Below are 13841 nucleotides of genomic sequence, written 5' to 3'. Positions count from 1 at the left end.
GAATGATCACTTGAAGACAAACGTCGAATTAATCAAGCTGAGAATATTTCAGTAACATAAGTATTCTGTTCTGTGCTGACCTGAGTTACAGCAGTATTATTTCTGATTAGGTGTGCACTTAATCAACACAGACCTAACACAAAATCTCACTTACAAACAAAACGCAATTACTAAAAAGTTAAGAATAAGTTCCCCTTGTGTCTAAAACAACTGCTCAGCTTCTTATTCTCTTTATCATTGTTTTTTAATAACAAAGCCAGAACACTTGAACAGTTCGGACCAGCCCACAGAATCACAAGGTGTTACCTCACCTCCCACCATAAAGTAGCATCAGCCCCATCAGCAGTGATTCAGGCAAGATAGTTGGCTGTTGTCAAAACACATTTTATGCAACGCCTCATTCTGGCACAGATCATCTGCCATATTGAGCCACAGCATTTGAGGGAAGAATTGTTAGGAATAAAAAGATGCAATTCCAGTGAGACCACTCCCCTGATCTAAGCTCCCATTATGGTGCACTACAAACACTCACCTCCATGATACCCTCCTTTCCGGGTGTGTATATGTGTGTGTGTGTGTGTGTGTCATGAGCAAAATTCCTGGGGGAAATCACAGATTGAACAGCTATTTTCAGGCGAGGGGTAATTAACATCAATATTCATACACACGCTAACCGGATGGAGTGTTAGAGGGAAGGAGCTGGTAGCGAAAGAAGAGAAGAGAAGATGATAGGTGGGGATGGGTGGGTGGAGTGAGGAACAGAGCAAAGACAGGGGCACAGAGGCTTATCAAGGATCCTCATTTTTTGTGATTAAGATCAGTACCGAGTCCTAATATGTATGCCGGTAACGTATTCAACAGTGCCTGTTTGTGAAGAGTGCTTTGTGGGGAGGATTCTTTCGGAAGAGAGAATGAGAGAAAAACATAGTAAGTAGTAAATATATAGACAAGAAAAAAGCTATAAATAGAGAAAGTGAATAAGAAAGCGAGTGTGTGAAAGTGAGTTCATGTGTTTATGAGAGGAAGAGAAGGAAAGAGTTGTGAGGACAAAGGAAACCTGCAGAGAATGGTTACTGATGAATAATGAATTTTTTTTTAAGTGCACTTCAGCAAGTGCAGATCTCTTTTTGGAATTTAAATATCATCCACGAAGCAGTTTGAAGGTAGTCTATTTCAAGGATAGCTGCTGATGAATATGTAAATGAAAACACAGAACCGCCACTGACAACTGTGTCACGACCTTTGACTCTACACCTACTGCTGAAGGACTAGCCTTTTTTTCCAGAATATTAATATTGTGACTCAATTGTTGCTGTTTCTTAACTGAGAGAGTACAGAGTCACTGGTGACTGACAGAGCTTACGCAGCATAATTTAACAGTATTAAATGCTTTAAAATATTTGAAATTATTTCTTCCAACTCTGCTGATGCCAGAGGAAAAATGCTCTCTGACCACATCCTCCCACTATGAGGATGTCAGGGGTCAGGGTTCGCTACAGAGCAGAACGCCTGGAGCTGATAGGGGGGGCGTTCCGTTCAGCTAATTACGCTTCCTTCCGTCCTCGCTCCTCCGTCCTCTGGCCTGTTTCCTAGAAACTGATCAAGGTCTTTCCATCATGAACGATGCACCACTCTTTAAGTACGTCTTAGAGAAGACAAGGAGTGAGGAACTGCATGTATGTCCTATGGGTAAGCTTTTCTGGACAGTAACGCTGTTTCAATAAGAATCTGTTCAGTGATTGGTCAGCTGATCTGATGGGAAAGTAAAGGAATGGACTGATGGACTGTATAAACAGCAGTATTGTAATATTAGTACTGTCCCATGGTTGCAATGTAATACATGGAGCAAACTACTGTAGAACAGCACCAATGGCAGCTCTGACGTTTTTCATATTCATCTAGAAAATAAAAATGATCAGATGTGTGTATAAGCTGAATCACAAATTAATCACTTTCTTCATCGACCAAAATACTTTTCTTTTCTGCTCCAAGTGTTTCTTAGCTTAGTCAGGAAAATGTCTGCACTAATCAGCTGCACAGTTCTGTAATATCCAGCCTGAGCCTGAACAGGACAGACTTACTGTACCTGCAGCCTTTCATAGGCAAATTACTGATTTCATTTTAATTCTCCCTCTTGTCTGTTCCATTCTCTCAGTAATAAACTAATTTATTAGTCTACCGGTGTTATTACTGCCATGCTCTGACACAGGAATAGATCTATAATTGTTATTGGAGCTGTTTAAAATGATTATTTAATTATTTCTACACATTATGAGACAGTTGAGATACTGTGAGCCATCTCGTGAAAATTATGCTACAGTTTGCCAAGATGTAGCGTTTGCTAAATACAATGCCTCCGTCTTTGCGTCTCTTCCTCACATCTTAGCTCTCACTTGTGTCCCCACTGGAAGGCGCGATGACACAAGGAAGAGATGCAAGTGAAGGAAGCATGTTAGCCAAACAGAGGCACCCAGTGTGTTCCTCAAGGCATCTCTGTCTTCAGAGAAGCTTGAACTCTAATAAAACAGCACTCTCCCTCATCATTGCATCGCCCACACCTCAATGGAAACAATTAATTTGTGGTGTTCAGCATCTTGTGAATTGACTCAATTACTGAAAATGCAATTTAGAAAAATATTGACAAGTATTCAAACACTGAGCACAGAAAACACTTTGAGACTTCATTCATAAGGCTTGTTTATGGCTCTAAAGATGGATGCAGGACATTTCATCAACAGGACAATTAAACAGAGCAGAAGGTTTTCTGTATCTGGCGGGATCTCTGAGGTAACATGATTCAAAGGAAAGAGTCTGATGAACTACTTAATGCAGAACCTCATCTTTGCTGAGTCAAATTAGTTGACTTTCTCCCTTTCCCTCCGTCTGTGCATCGCTACAAGGGGATTCAGTCCACAACACAATATTCATGAAGCCATGAACTGGAGGAGCCAACAGCCCACACAAGCTCCCTCAGTCACAACACACACACACACACACACACACAATATATATACCGAGCCCTCATTATCCACCCACATGGTTACATCCTCCACTGAGGAGGACTATTGGTATGTTTCTGCCACATAACAAAAATCAATGTCGATGCTGAGAGCGGTTGGAGGTATAAAACAACTGAGTGAAACAAAGGCTAAGCTAATAAAAGAAGATCCAATAAAACACAAGCTACTTTAGGCATGATACATGGCACCAGCCATTTTGGCAGAAAACCAACCATCATTTGGAGGCCCTATTCTGTTATAAAAACCTTGTTGGTGGTAAAACAGTGAAAGGTGAGAGTTATGGAGTCCCCCAGCCGCAGTGGCCAGCGGGCAACAAGATTCTGCTCTCATAGCAGAGCAGTAAATACAGTATGATAAAAGTGCACAATGGGATATGAAAAAGGGACACTTAAGCTAAAGGAACTTCCATTACTTTGGCACTTCCTGTGGCTATATTCAGCTGGCTGAAAACCATCCTGTGCCGTATGATCCCGTTTCATCTAGTTCTTAACCCACACTCAGACGACAGCCTTTGAACACTGACGTGCTGAGAATATCAAAGGGATAAAAACCAGGAATTAACGTCTCAGTTCATACTGCTGGTTAAAGTGCGATATGGTGATTGGGATTGAAAACTGAACAACAAAGACTTTGCTGGACCCAAATTATGGCTTCAGAACAACAGTAATGAGGAGAAAAGCCGTTGAGAGGACTGCAAATCATTTTGTCATGGGTACATGGCTCCCTCTGTAGGTGAAATGAGGGTTTGACAAAGTATTCACATTTTCTCTAAAACAAATACCGAACCAATTCCTAAGACTTAATCTGAAAGAACCACTCAATTCTTAACACAGGCACACTGGTGTAAACAAGAAACAAGTGTATGTTAAGTTTAACTAAGAAGCAGGTGGTTGTTTAAACTAAAAACACAATAACTCATCATCTATCTGAAAAGTTCACATTTCACTAAGACCAAAGTGATGTTGAATTAGTTTTTATTTAAAAATTATCCCTACACACTCCCTGACTTCACATTATTATTGAGAAATGTGGTTTGATCCCCCATAAGCACATTTCAAGAGTTCATTCTGCATGACTACAGAATAAACTTTGACTTCTAGCCAGCCAAACTCTGTTGAGGTTGAGCAACGTCCTAATTCTCAGTGCATCCAACTTTGCTAAATGAAGAAATTAGATCTTGTTCATATTAGTGAGATATTTAATTGCAGTAATCTGCTCAGCAAATAAGTAGTATTAATCTATTTGCCATGTAATATCCATGAACAGAGAGCTTGAGGGCGTTTGGATGCATTGTTTTGTTGTGATTTATTCAGTCATCTATTGCAGTGGCTCGGGAAAGCATCCATATATTTTTTTGGTGCTGCTGCCAATAGTCCATGTGTGCTACAGGTTTAAAAAACACAGACCAAAGGTTAGTTTTAGTTCTTGTTTTTTTCACTAAATGATTCTGATAGCTAAAACAAACTCTGTGTCTGTTTGGATTTATACTGAAATGTTTTGTTCTGAAGCTTTATCAGCCTCATGCTGCCCACTTGCACATGGAAAGCAAAGGTTTAGCTGTTGTTTCCTCTTGCTCCAACTAGAATGTCAGAGCAGGAATCAATAAGTGTGTACTTGCGAGATACAAGTTAAGTTCATCCAATTTGTTGGCTGTTGAAAATGCTCATAAAATAAGTGGAGACTTGCCGCTCCTTCGGCTCTAGCTGTGAAGATTCAAGCAGAATATGCTCAGAATTTACCACCTCTTCGCTGCAGAAAATGACACTGCTCAACATTAACTGCATTTGTCTTTAGTTACTGCTGTGAATGAAAGGTCAACAACTCAAACAGCTACTTCTGCCATTCATGTGACCAATAAAAGAGGGTCACCAAGCAGTGTCAACAAAAAAGGAAATATCAGTATATAGTTTTATCAGTATCATAAGACTTATAATTGTCAGAGTATTCATGTGCAATGACTGAGGAAGGGAGCATTTTATGTACACAAGCATGAAACCAAACACAAAATCTTTGGCATGGAACTCACAGCTGTTGTTCTTATAGGACGGTCCAGGTACCGCAGCAGATGGAGGGGATTCTGGGACATAGGAACTTGAGGCTGACTCCTGTGGGGATGACGTCTTACCTGCAAGTTGAACAAACACGTTAAGGGACCTGCGGAAGCTGTTTATTACTGCTTCTTACCTTATACATGCGCACTGTAAAAGAACCATACCCTCTGCATTATATGGAGTGGGGTTTCCAATCTTTCCTCCGATTTCCTCGGCCGACTGCAATACCTCCATGTCCATCACAATCACCACAATCCTAGGACACAAGACAGGTAAAAATAAGGCCAGAAGGGATTACGTGTCGAAAACAAATAAGAAGAAGGGGAGAGGCCAGGGGGAAACAAAAATGAAAACACATACCTGCCATCTGCCAATGTGTTGGTGATGGTCTTCTTCACCTTACATACACAGTTAGGAACCAAGAGGTTCTCGTCTGCCAGATTATTTAATTGTGTGGCCAACAGGAAGGCTACATGCAAACACACACACACACACACACCCAAATATAGTTATGTACATCTTTATTATCCTCTGACCTGCAAATTTTCCTAACCACTACTTTTGCACTTTATAATTTATATTATCCTTATTGTATGTTAGTTAGATGGTTTATTTCAGTCATAAATACACTTCAATCATCAAAAGAAAAAAGAACCAAAAAAAAAAAAAAACAATTTTGACGTAGTTGTATGCAACATGTCTGTTTGTCAACAAGAGACCAAGTGTACCTTCGCAAACTGAAACCACAGACTGAAAGTTTTCTGGCTGCCGCAGGATACTCACAAGACAAAGAGTGCTGACCGTCACTCATCATGAGCCGGAACCGGGGTGGCCCGGAGCAACTGGAGATCTTACGGATGTTCTAACAAACACGGAGGGAAGGAGGGATTTTATGAGCACAACAACAAAGGAGTTTGTCTTCGCATTCATCTGCTGAAAGGTGAAAGTTTCTCTGTGCTCTTAAATCTGTGCATTTTACACAAGGGTGATGTATAAACCTGAAGCCTCCAGTGTACGTTCACTGAGAATGGACAATTCAGTGAAGTGCAACATAAGAGACTTTATGCGTCAATGTATTTATTTTCATTGGTTGTAATTTTTGGAAAGAGGCATCAAAATGTGAAAAACCCAAATCAGACAGAAAATGTTATCCTAAGAAGATTATTTTTTTATATGCCTTAAAACATGTCTGGAAAGAATCTCTTAAAGATTCTTTAAATCGTGACAAGGGTTTTTATTCAAATCCCACACTTCTGCAGTAGAGTTTGAAATAAAATATGGCTGAATAGGATAGTCAGGTGAACTCCTTAAACACACTTACCAGCAGCTGCAGCACAGGATTGCTCACCTCCGAGCCTTTGAACAGGGCCTAGACAATAACACACATGGACATGTCAGTATCTACTGCCTGGCCTCATCCTGTCCCATCACATTACCATGCTGATAATGCAAAGGTACAGTCTAACGTTAATTGGAGCTTAATGAAGTGGCACTTCATGTACCGCCCCCAGCAGGCAAGCATCAGTGGGTAAGCAGGACAGGACTACATCAGACCGTCCTGTTGTTTTCATTAAATCTCTCTCTTATAAGGGAGTAATGAGCCATTTGGTAAGAACTTGCTCTGCGTCAATATTTGAATAATTGAGGCAAGCCTGCATTTATTTCACCACATAAACGCAGAAAGTCGAGACATTAAAAAAAAAACAACAGCAAAGTATATGGAATTTGATCTGTAAATGGTACTGTTGATGCATCTGTGACAGTCACTCTCACTAGCTCACAGTGCTAGCAGCTACAGCTAGTAGCGCTATACTACTGAATGCTAGCCTCAAGACATCGAGTCAAGACAGAAACAGCAATTCAGTTACATTAATATTTATGCTTACTTGAACTGCCCCCTGGGTGAGCTTTACACTCATGTCTCTTGAGTACAGTGGTTCCCAGAGCCAGCAAACTTTAGCTTTTAACAGGCGTAGTCAAGTTAAAGGTATGGAACTTCTCGCGAGACAAACGGTATTTCCGTTACTGCCAAGTTTATCCAAACACCCGGATATGGTACATTTTTGCTTTCAAAATAAAGGAGTATATTAGACGGTTAGTTAGATGGACAGCTTTTATAGCGCTCACAACTCTAGATTTACGAATAATTAGGATGTGAAATGTCTAGACACCAGATTCTGAAGCTAAAATGTTAAAAGCGAGTTTGATTGGAAACTTTAAGTAAATGGTGAATGAATGTTCTATTATTAATAACTGGGATACTCATTCACACCAATTTGAGTGACAGCAACTGTCTGGTGAAAAATTAAACTATTTCCCAAAACAAATCGCCTTTAACGTCCTGGTGAGAGAGTCTCGTTTTGGGATTAACGAAAAATGCATTGTAGAGATAATCCAATGTTTTTTAATCGCCGCAATGGATTTTGACGGCACGGCTTTTATTTTGAATGTTGGTGTCGGAAACATCCCTTTTATCCACGCCAACGTCACAGTTTCTCTGACTGCTGCGAGCTGGCGTGAAACCGACTAAAAACAAACCCCAGTTTAGCCCATGTGGTATTGTTGTAGTGCATGATGGACCTGCCGTGCGTCCAGTGGCAAGACCATGTCTCCCAGAAATGGACCGCACTCGACCCCGATCTAAAGGAACATTTTACATCCTTGGATGAAATAGATGATGTTTTTAAATGTGCCCTAACTCTGACAACGTGAGTAGCTAGCTTAGCCTTACTTCTGTAGTTTTATACATGTGAGTTTCCAGTCACTATCTGAGCAATCTGAGACCATAGTTTATGATCTTAATAAAGTTATTACAGCCATGAACTATTTCAAACATACACAGGGAACATAGACATGTTGCTTCATGTCACTGTTGCAGAGACTAAATTCACTTGGCTAAAGTGAGTATAGGCTTTTTCAGAACAGGTCTAGGAATATAAACAGTAAACTGTGGGCCTGTGAATGTATCCATGATGCTGGGGCACATTCAGAGGCACTAATTTAGTTGTGCTCTCCATTTCTGTTTCATAGCCAAGATGATCTGGACCTTGTGCAGTCAGTCTCTGCAGGACACTCTGTACAGAAGGACACACAGCAAGCTGCCAAATGCAGGGAGAGGGGCAACTGTAGCTTCAAGATCAAAGACTACACTGCAGCTGCTCTGCACTACTCACAGGTGAAAGGAAAATAATACTATGATCACATTATGTTGGTATTTTCTTTTACTTTCATTTAGCTGTTTAAAATTTATTCTTTAGTTATGGGATCAGTAGAAGATGGCTGAACATGATTCTTAATCTAATAGGTCTGATGCAGTGCAAAAGTAACTCTATTCATCTGATAAAGCTGTATATAGCTGGTTAAGACAATGTCTTCATAAATTAATTTAAAATCAGATGTACCCTAAATATAAAGTGTGTGTATTTTGCCAACAGCAGTATAAAAATATACTTGGGATTGCATAGCGGTATGCCTTAAACATGGCATGCCTCCCAGTCCTAATTAACATGTATCGACCTCCAGCTTCTTTTTCTCCTGTCATGACAGGGCATATGCTTTGCCCCCCTAAGTTCAGAGCAGCTGTCTCTGTGCTATGCCAACCGTTCGGCTGCACTCTACCATCTGCAGCACTACCAGGTGAGTTGGCGCCATCTTCCGCAATCAAGTAATGACGCTGTGTTGTACTTGTGGTCATCATTAAAACCTGTTCAAATCAGTTCTGCTTCTTATTAGTTGGCCTGTAGATGCTCAACAGATTGTGCCATTGTGTGATGAGTTTGAACAGCGCTTGATTGCAGGAATCCTGCAGGGAAAATTTCTCATTATTTTTTTATTATATGTTTAATTACATTTAATTATATGGACCCTCACATGCTGTTTGTACTGAAAGTCCACACAAATAACAGACGATTTGCACTAGCACATAAGTGGTTTTATGGGAAAACAGTTTTATCACTTAATTTGACCTTTTCACATGTATCACTGACATTAAAGTGCATTCTTTACTAGACCGCCCTGGTAATATATGATATTCACTGCAGGAAATCTTTCCAGGAACTCATGAAATGAGAGATTATTATAGATATACTTCTGAAACCAGGGCCTCATCCTCCATAATGCCTTATTTAATTGAAGTCTATCGGCCTTGTGATTGGTGAATTGACTCAGCCTTGTTTTGCAACTTAATTTCTTCCAGAATCCGTTATGTGCTGTTGTAACTACTTGTCTCTGGCTAAATCAGGGCTGGATAAGGTTTAGATCCGCTCTCCTCCTAGACTTGTCTCACAGTCTTAAAGATAAAATGCTGACTTTAATTAATAAATTAATATAATGTCAGTCACCTTTTGGTGTAGCTCACAATCTTGAACTTGGTTGTGGTTCACAGTCCAGGGTTTCTGCTTTTCCTCAGGAATCCTGTCATGACATCGACAAAGCTCTAAAGAACGGCTATCCCTCTCATCTTGTCCACAAACTGGAGGAGCGTCGCGCACAGTGCCTGAAGCACCTTTCTGCGGGTCAAAAGGAGAAAGAGGATCATAACAATCCAGCCTCAAACGATCATAAAGGTCCAGACAGCGAGGGGCCGCTCACATTTGGGATTAGTCCTCAAGCTGCTGTTGACTTCATTCTGGAGAAAGGTCGACACCTAGTGGCCACAGAGAGAATAGCAGCTGGGCAAGTCATCCTCAATGAAAGGCCATACAGCTGTGTCCTTATACCAGGAATGGTGGAGGTGAAAGGAGAGGGAGCAAGGCAGGACACGGAGAGAGGACTGTTGTTTGGAATGGAACACAGGCGCTGTCACAGATGTTTAATGGAAACACTGTGTCCTGTGCCGTGTGAGGGGTGCAATTACAGCCGATACTGCTCAGCTTCCTGTCAGCGAGACGCCTGGGAGGAACATCACCGCTGGGAGTGTCCACTGGGAGCAGATCTGAGGATGATGGGTGTGATGTCGCAGCTCGCTCTGAGGGTAACACTGAAGGCGGGGTTAAAAAACATCCACATGGCCAGGGGTGTCAGAGACGAGCACACAAAGTTAGTGCAAAGCTGTTTTATCAGAGAGTCCAGTGATTCCTATCCATGTCACACTTCATACTACAGTGACTCTTACCTGAGCGTGTTTCACCTGCTACACCACCTGAATTGCCACAGCCCTGGTCTGCGTTTCCTGTGTGCAGTCACCGTAGCGACTCTCTACCTAAAGCTCAGTCAGGCTGGACCTCCACTTGCATCCTGGGACCTCAGCAGACCTCCGGGGGGAAACGAGGAGGGAGGTATTGCAGATCGGAGCTCGGAGCTGTGGCTGCTGGGAAGTGCAGTCCTGAGACACATCCTGCAGCTGAGGTGTAACGCCCAGGCAGTTGTCATGCTGCAAGATACAGGTGACTCATATAGATTTGGCATCACCTTGCCTCAAGGTTTGTCTGAAAGTCAGAAACATGAAAACAGTTTGTTCCCTCTTTTAATGAGTGTTGCATCAACATATATTTTCAGTGAATCAGTAGGAAACAAATGATTCCACAGGTATAACAGTAATTTATCTTGTTTTAGTGCAAATATTGCAGTGTACAATAATTTTGCACACCTTTGCCTAAAAAAAAACTTGTAACTGTTTATCTAAATTGCTGTCAATTAATATTCTGGTGGCTGAATTATTGATTCAGCTCTACCATAACTGTGCCAGTGCTTAGACTGTAGTACAATACACTATAACAAAATGTATGCTTTTGAATGATAGCTATGAGTGACCTTTACTTTCCGGTTTTTGTATCTTACAGGGGCAGCAAACTTGCCAGTGCAGTCCAGCAGGGAAATCCGCGTCGCTACGGCAATATTCCCAACTCTTAGTCTTCTGAATCATTCCTGCTGTCCCAACACCAGCCTGGTGTTCAGCACTGGAGTCGCCGCTGATCCCTCTGGTTCAGATGTGTCTGCACACCTGAGTGAGAGTGAAGCTGAGGACAGAAGCACAGCCCGTGGAGTCTGTGTAACTGTCAGAGCAGCCAAAGAGATCCCTGCTGGACAAGAGATCCTGCACTGCTATGGTAATGTGTCATTTTGCTGAGTCCAGTGAGTGCAAAATGGATTGTTTGAGTGCTGACATATTTCATGAGACACAGGGGTGAGTAGCAGAACGCTTACAGCACTCTCCACTGGAATTACTATGTCACTGCTTCCAATTCGCTGTGAGTGTGAGTTATAACTGTTGTGCTTCCATCAACCCCTGTTCTCCCTCCCTCAGGTCCCCACAGCAGCAGGACGGCAACCCAAGAACGCCAGCTTCTCCTGCAGGAGCAGTACTACTTCCTGTGTCAGTGTGAGGCATGCACTCTGGGGGAGGAGGGTACAGACGGCAGACAGGAGTCATCAGGTGCTGGAGGAAGTCCACGTGACTCTGGTTTCCTGTGTGGCAAGTGCAAAGGATCTCTTAAAGTAGGTTTTCATTTGTGTGTTTGTGGATTTTTTCTAACAATTACACATGATTTATTGTGATCGCTGCTCTTCTTTCGAGATTTACCTTATCACCGTTGACCTTTGAGACCCTTTATGTGATTTTCAGAAGTGCGGTGAGGACAGAGGAACAGCATTTATATGTTCACAGCCATCCTGCGGCCATCGCATGTCTTCATCTGAAGTGAGCCTCAGGCTGCAGGAGATCAGGGTCCACCTGGAGAAGGCTGTGGACCTCATGGAGGGAGAAAGGCCAGGTGGTTGTGATGCAATTTGCACATCCAGTAATATATGTGTGTGCCATTTGTTCAAGGGGCATTTTCTGACATCTCCATGTTATTCTGCTCTGCCCTCCATCAGATGAGGCTCTGAAACTGTTGAGGAGGGCCCAGTGTCAGTCTGGACTGATCCTCGCAGAGACACACCCACTACAGGGGGAGCTGGCAGATGCCACGGCCAGAGCATATGCTACAATGGGTGAGCATAACAACGCATGAGTATTTACAGATGAGCTTTGTAGTTAAGACACCCCTACTGTTTCATGTGGTGCCCATCTGTTTAGGTAGATTTACCTAAATGGTGGTGATGGGCAGGTGCAGGGGGTCTGTTTGTGCTTTGTTCTGTGTGTCTGTTATTCATGAAAACCCTCTAATGGTCATTATAGTAAAAGTACGTCTCTGCCAAGCAGCAGGGATGCCTGACGTTTTGTCTCTGTTGAAGTGAAATTAAAGCCATGTTTTAATTACACATCTAGATGACTAAATAGAAATGATGGTAAAATGAAGATGATAGAAAGTCACACACAATGTGAGTCAGTAAAACTAGTAAAACCAGAGGAGGGGAGTTATGGGTTCTCCTCTTGTGCTGACCACTGCTGACTTGTATAAAACCAAAAGAAAACTATATTTCCTTTATTTCTTGATCATTTCAATGGTAAAGTGTGGAATGAAAGTATCAAGTGGATTTACCTGAACAGTGACTGTATTTTCACTGAAAACATCTAAAAGTGTGATATGATGCTGATATAATCATTTCATCTAATGTACAATGGGATAACATTAGTTTCATCAGATTTTCTACATTGTAATATGAGAGATACTGTATTCCATGGCAGTAGTCAGCTTTTGTAAAGAAAAGAAATCAGTGGAAGTTTCAACCAATTTGGAAAGATGCACTTTTATCATTATTTGACATCTCTCCTGATGAGTTTAGCATGATGTTGACACTTATTTCCTGGTATCACAAGATATCACAGCTCATTAAAGTCTGTAACAGCAGGAACTTTTTGTGTGTTTCAGCAGGAATGAAAAAATGTAGCCCTAGCAACAGCATGGCAGTGGAAAGCTTATTTTTAGGTCAGAAAAAACATCCTGACACTTGGTACTGCAGCAGACTTCAACAGGAGAGCAGTACTACGAGCTACTGAACAACCACAGTGATGACTTGCCAAAAGGCGTTGTGATAATTAGCCTAAATGCCTCACAGGATCACGTTTAACTCCAGACATCTAGCTAAACCCAAGAAACCAAATGGGTGCCAAATAAATCATTGTGACCTTTACTTAGTCATGAGCAGAGTTGTGCACAGTTAAGACTTTTCAGTCCTCATACTGCTTTGTTTCTTTCTGCAGGTGACTGGAATAGCGCCGCCTCCCATTTAGAGCGAAGCACTGTAGCTATTGGCTCCCAGTACGGCGAAGATAGTATTGAACTGGGTCGTCAGCTCTTCAAATTAGCTCAGCTACACTTCAATGGGTGAGTGCGTTGTGCAGATGGCCATGAAAATTCTGTTTTCAATGTATAACTAACTAACTGTACAAATAGGTCCTGTAATTTTATGATTTTATTAGCACAAATGACAGCTCTTATTTGCTGTCTTTCTCCTCTCCTTCTCCCAGCGGTGCCAGAGGCCCAGCCCTCTCTGTCATCCCCAAGGTCAGACGCCTCCTCTGCCTTCACTGTGGCCCTCACTGTCATGAAATACAGGAGCTGCAATGTATGGAGGACTGTCTACGGGGGTAGTCTTACTCATACACAAGGGCGAAAATCTTTAGGCTGTAATTACAGTTTTGAACTGATTAAAATCTGTGACATTTTCTCTGTACTTCTGTATGTCTTAAGAAATTGATATATTACTATTTATAAGCACTTGTGCGTGTGTGTATATATACAGGCACCTTTATGCTGATATACATTAGTTTACTGTTTTAGAGGCGACATGCACGTCTGCACAGCTACCAAATGGCCACAGGTATACATGCAGTTGATTGTGGCTCTCTGACCTGTTGGTGTCAGAATGTATCCATCAATAATTTCAA

The 13841-nt window shown here is 41.8% G+C and overlaps 2 protein-coding genes across 2 annotated transcripts in view; one reads left to right on the top strand and one right to left on the bottom strand.

Moving 5' to 3' along the window:
• Window positions 1-7084, bottom strand: part of LOC121617082 (replication protein A 70 kDa DNA-binding subunit-like) — a 37253-nt gene extending 30169 nt beyond the window's left edge. Inside the window, exons 1-6 of the mRNA XM_041952102.1 lie at window positions 6958-7084; window positions 6393-6440; window positions 5855-5933; window positions 5432-5540; window positions 5236-5327; window positions 5047-5145 (exon numbers count right to left, since the gene is read on the bottom strand). Coding sequence (XP_041808036.1) covers window positions 5047-5145; window positions 5236-5327; window positions 5432-5540; window positions 5855-5933; window positions 6393-6440; window positions 6958-6990 — 460 coding nt within the window. The 5' untranslated portion in view covers window positions 6991-7084. The remainder of the gene's footprint in view (window positions 1-5046; window positions 5146-5235; window positions 5328-5431; window positions 5541-5854; window positions 5934-6392; window positions 6441-6957) is intronic.
• Window positions 7085-7599: 515 nt separating this feature from the next.
• Window positions 7600-13605, top strand: smyd4 (SET and MYND domain containing 4). The gene is made up of 10 exons (XM_041952755.1): window positions 7600-7779; window positions 8102-8246; window positions 8618-8707; window positions 9480-10455; window positions 10852-11118; window positions 11316-11506; window positions 11634-11781; window positions 11885-12001; window positions 13155-13278; window positions 13422-13605. The coding sequence occupies exons 1-10, from the start codon at window positions 7643-7645 to the stop codon at window positions 13543-13545; spliced, it is 2319 nt and encodes a 772-aa protein (XP_041808689.1). The 5' UTR covers window positions 7600-7642; the 3' UTR covers window positions 13546-13605.
• Window positions 13606-13841: the final 236 nt, after the last annotated feature.

The sequence above is a fragment of the Chelmon rostratus genome, chromosome 14, assembly GCF_017976325.1.
Source record: "Chelmon rostratus isolate fCheRos1 chromosome 14, fCheRos1.pri, whole genome shotgun sequence".
NCBI lineage: Eukaryota > Metazoa > Chordata > Actinopteri > Chaetodontiformes > Chaetodontidae > Chelmon > Chelmon rostratus.
Note: the sequence above shows the minus strand (reverse complement) of the source record. Positions and strands in the feature narration are given on the sequence as shown.

Coding starts and splice junctions, on each gene's coding strand:
- smyd4 (XM_041952755.1), top strand. CDS start 7,643: ATGATGGACCTGCCGTGCGTCCAGTGGCAAGACCATGTCTCCCAGAAA. Junction 8,247..8,617: donor CTGCTCTGCACTACTCACAG/GTGAAAGGAAAA, acceptor CTGTCATGACAG/GGCATATGCTTTGCCCCCCT. Junction 8,708..9,479: donor ACCATCTGCAGCACTACCAG/GTGAGTTGGCGC, acceptor GCTTTTCCTCAG/GAATCCTGTCATGACATCGA.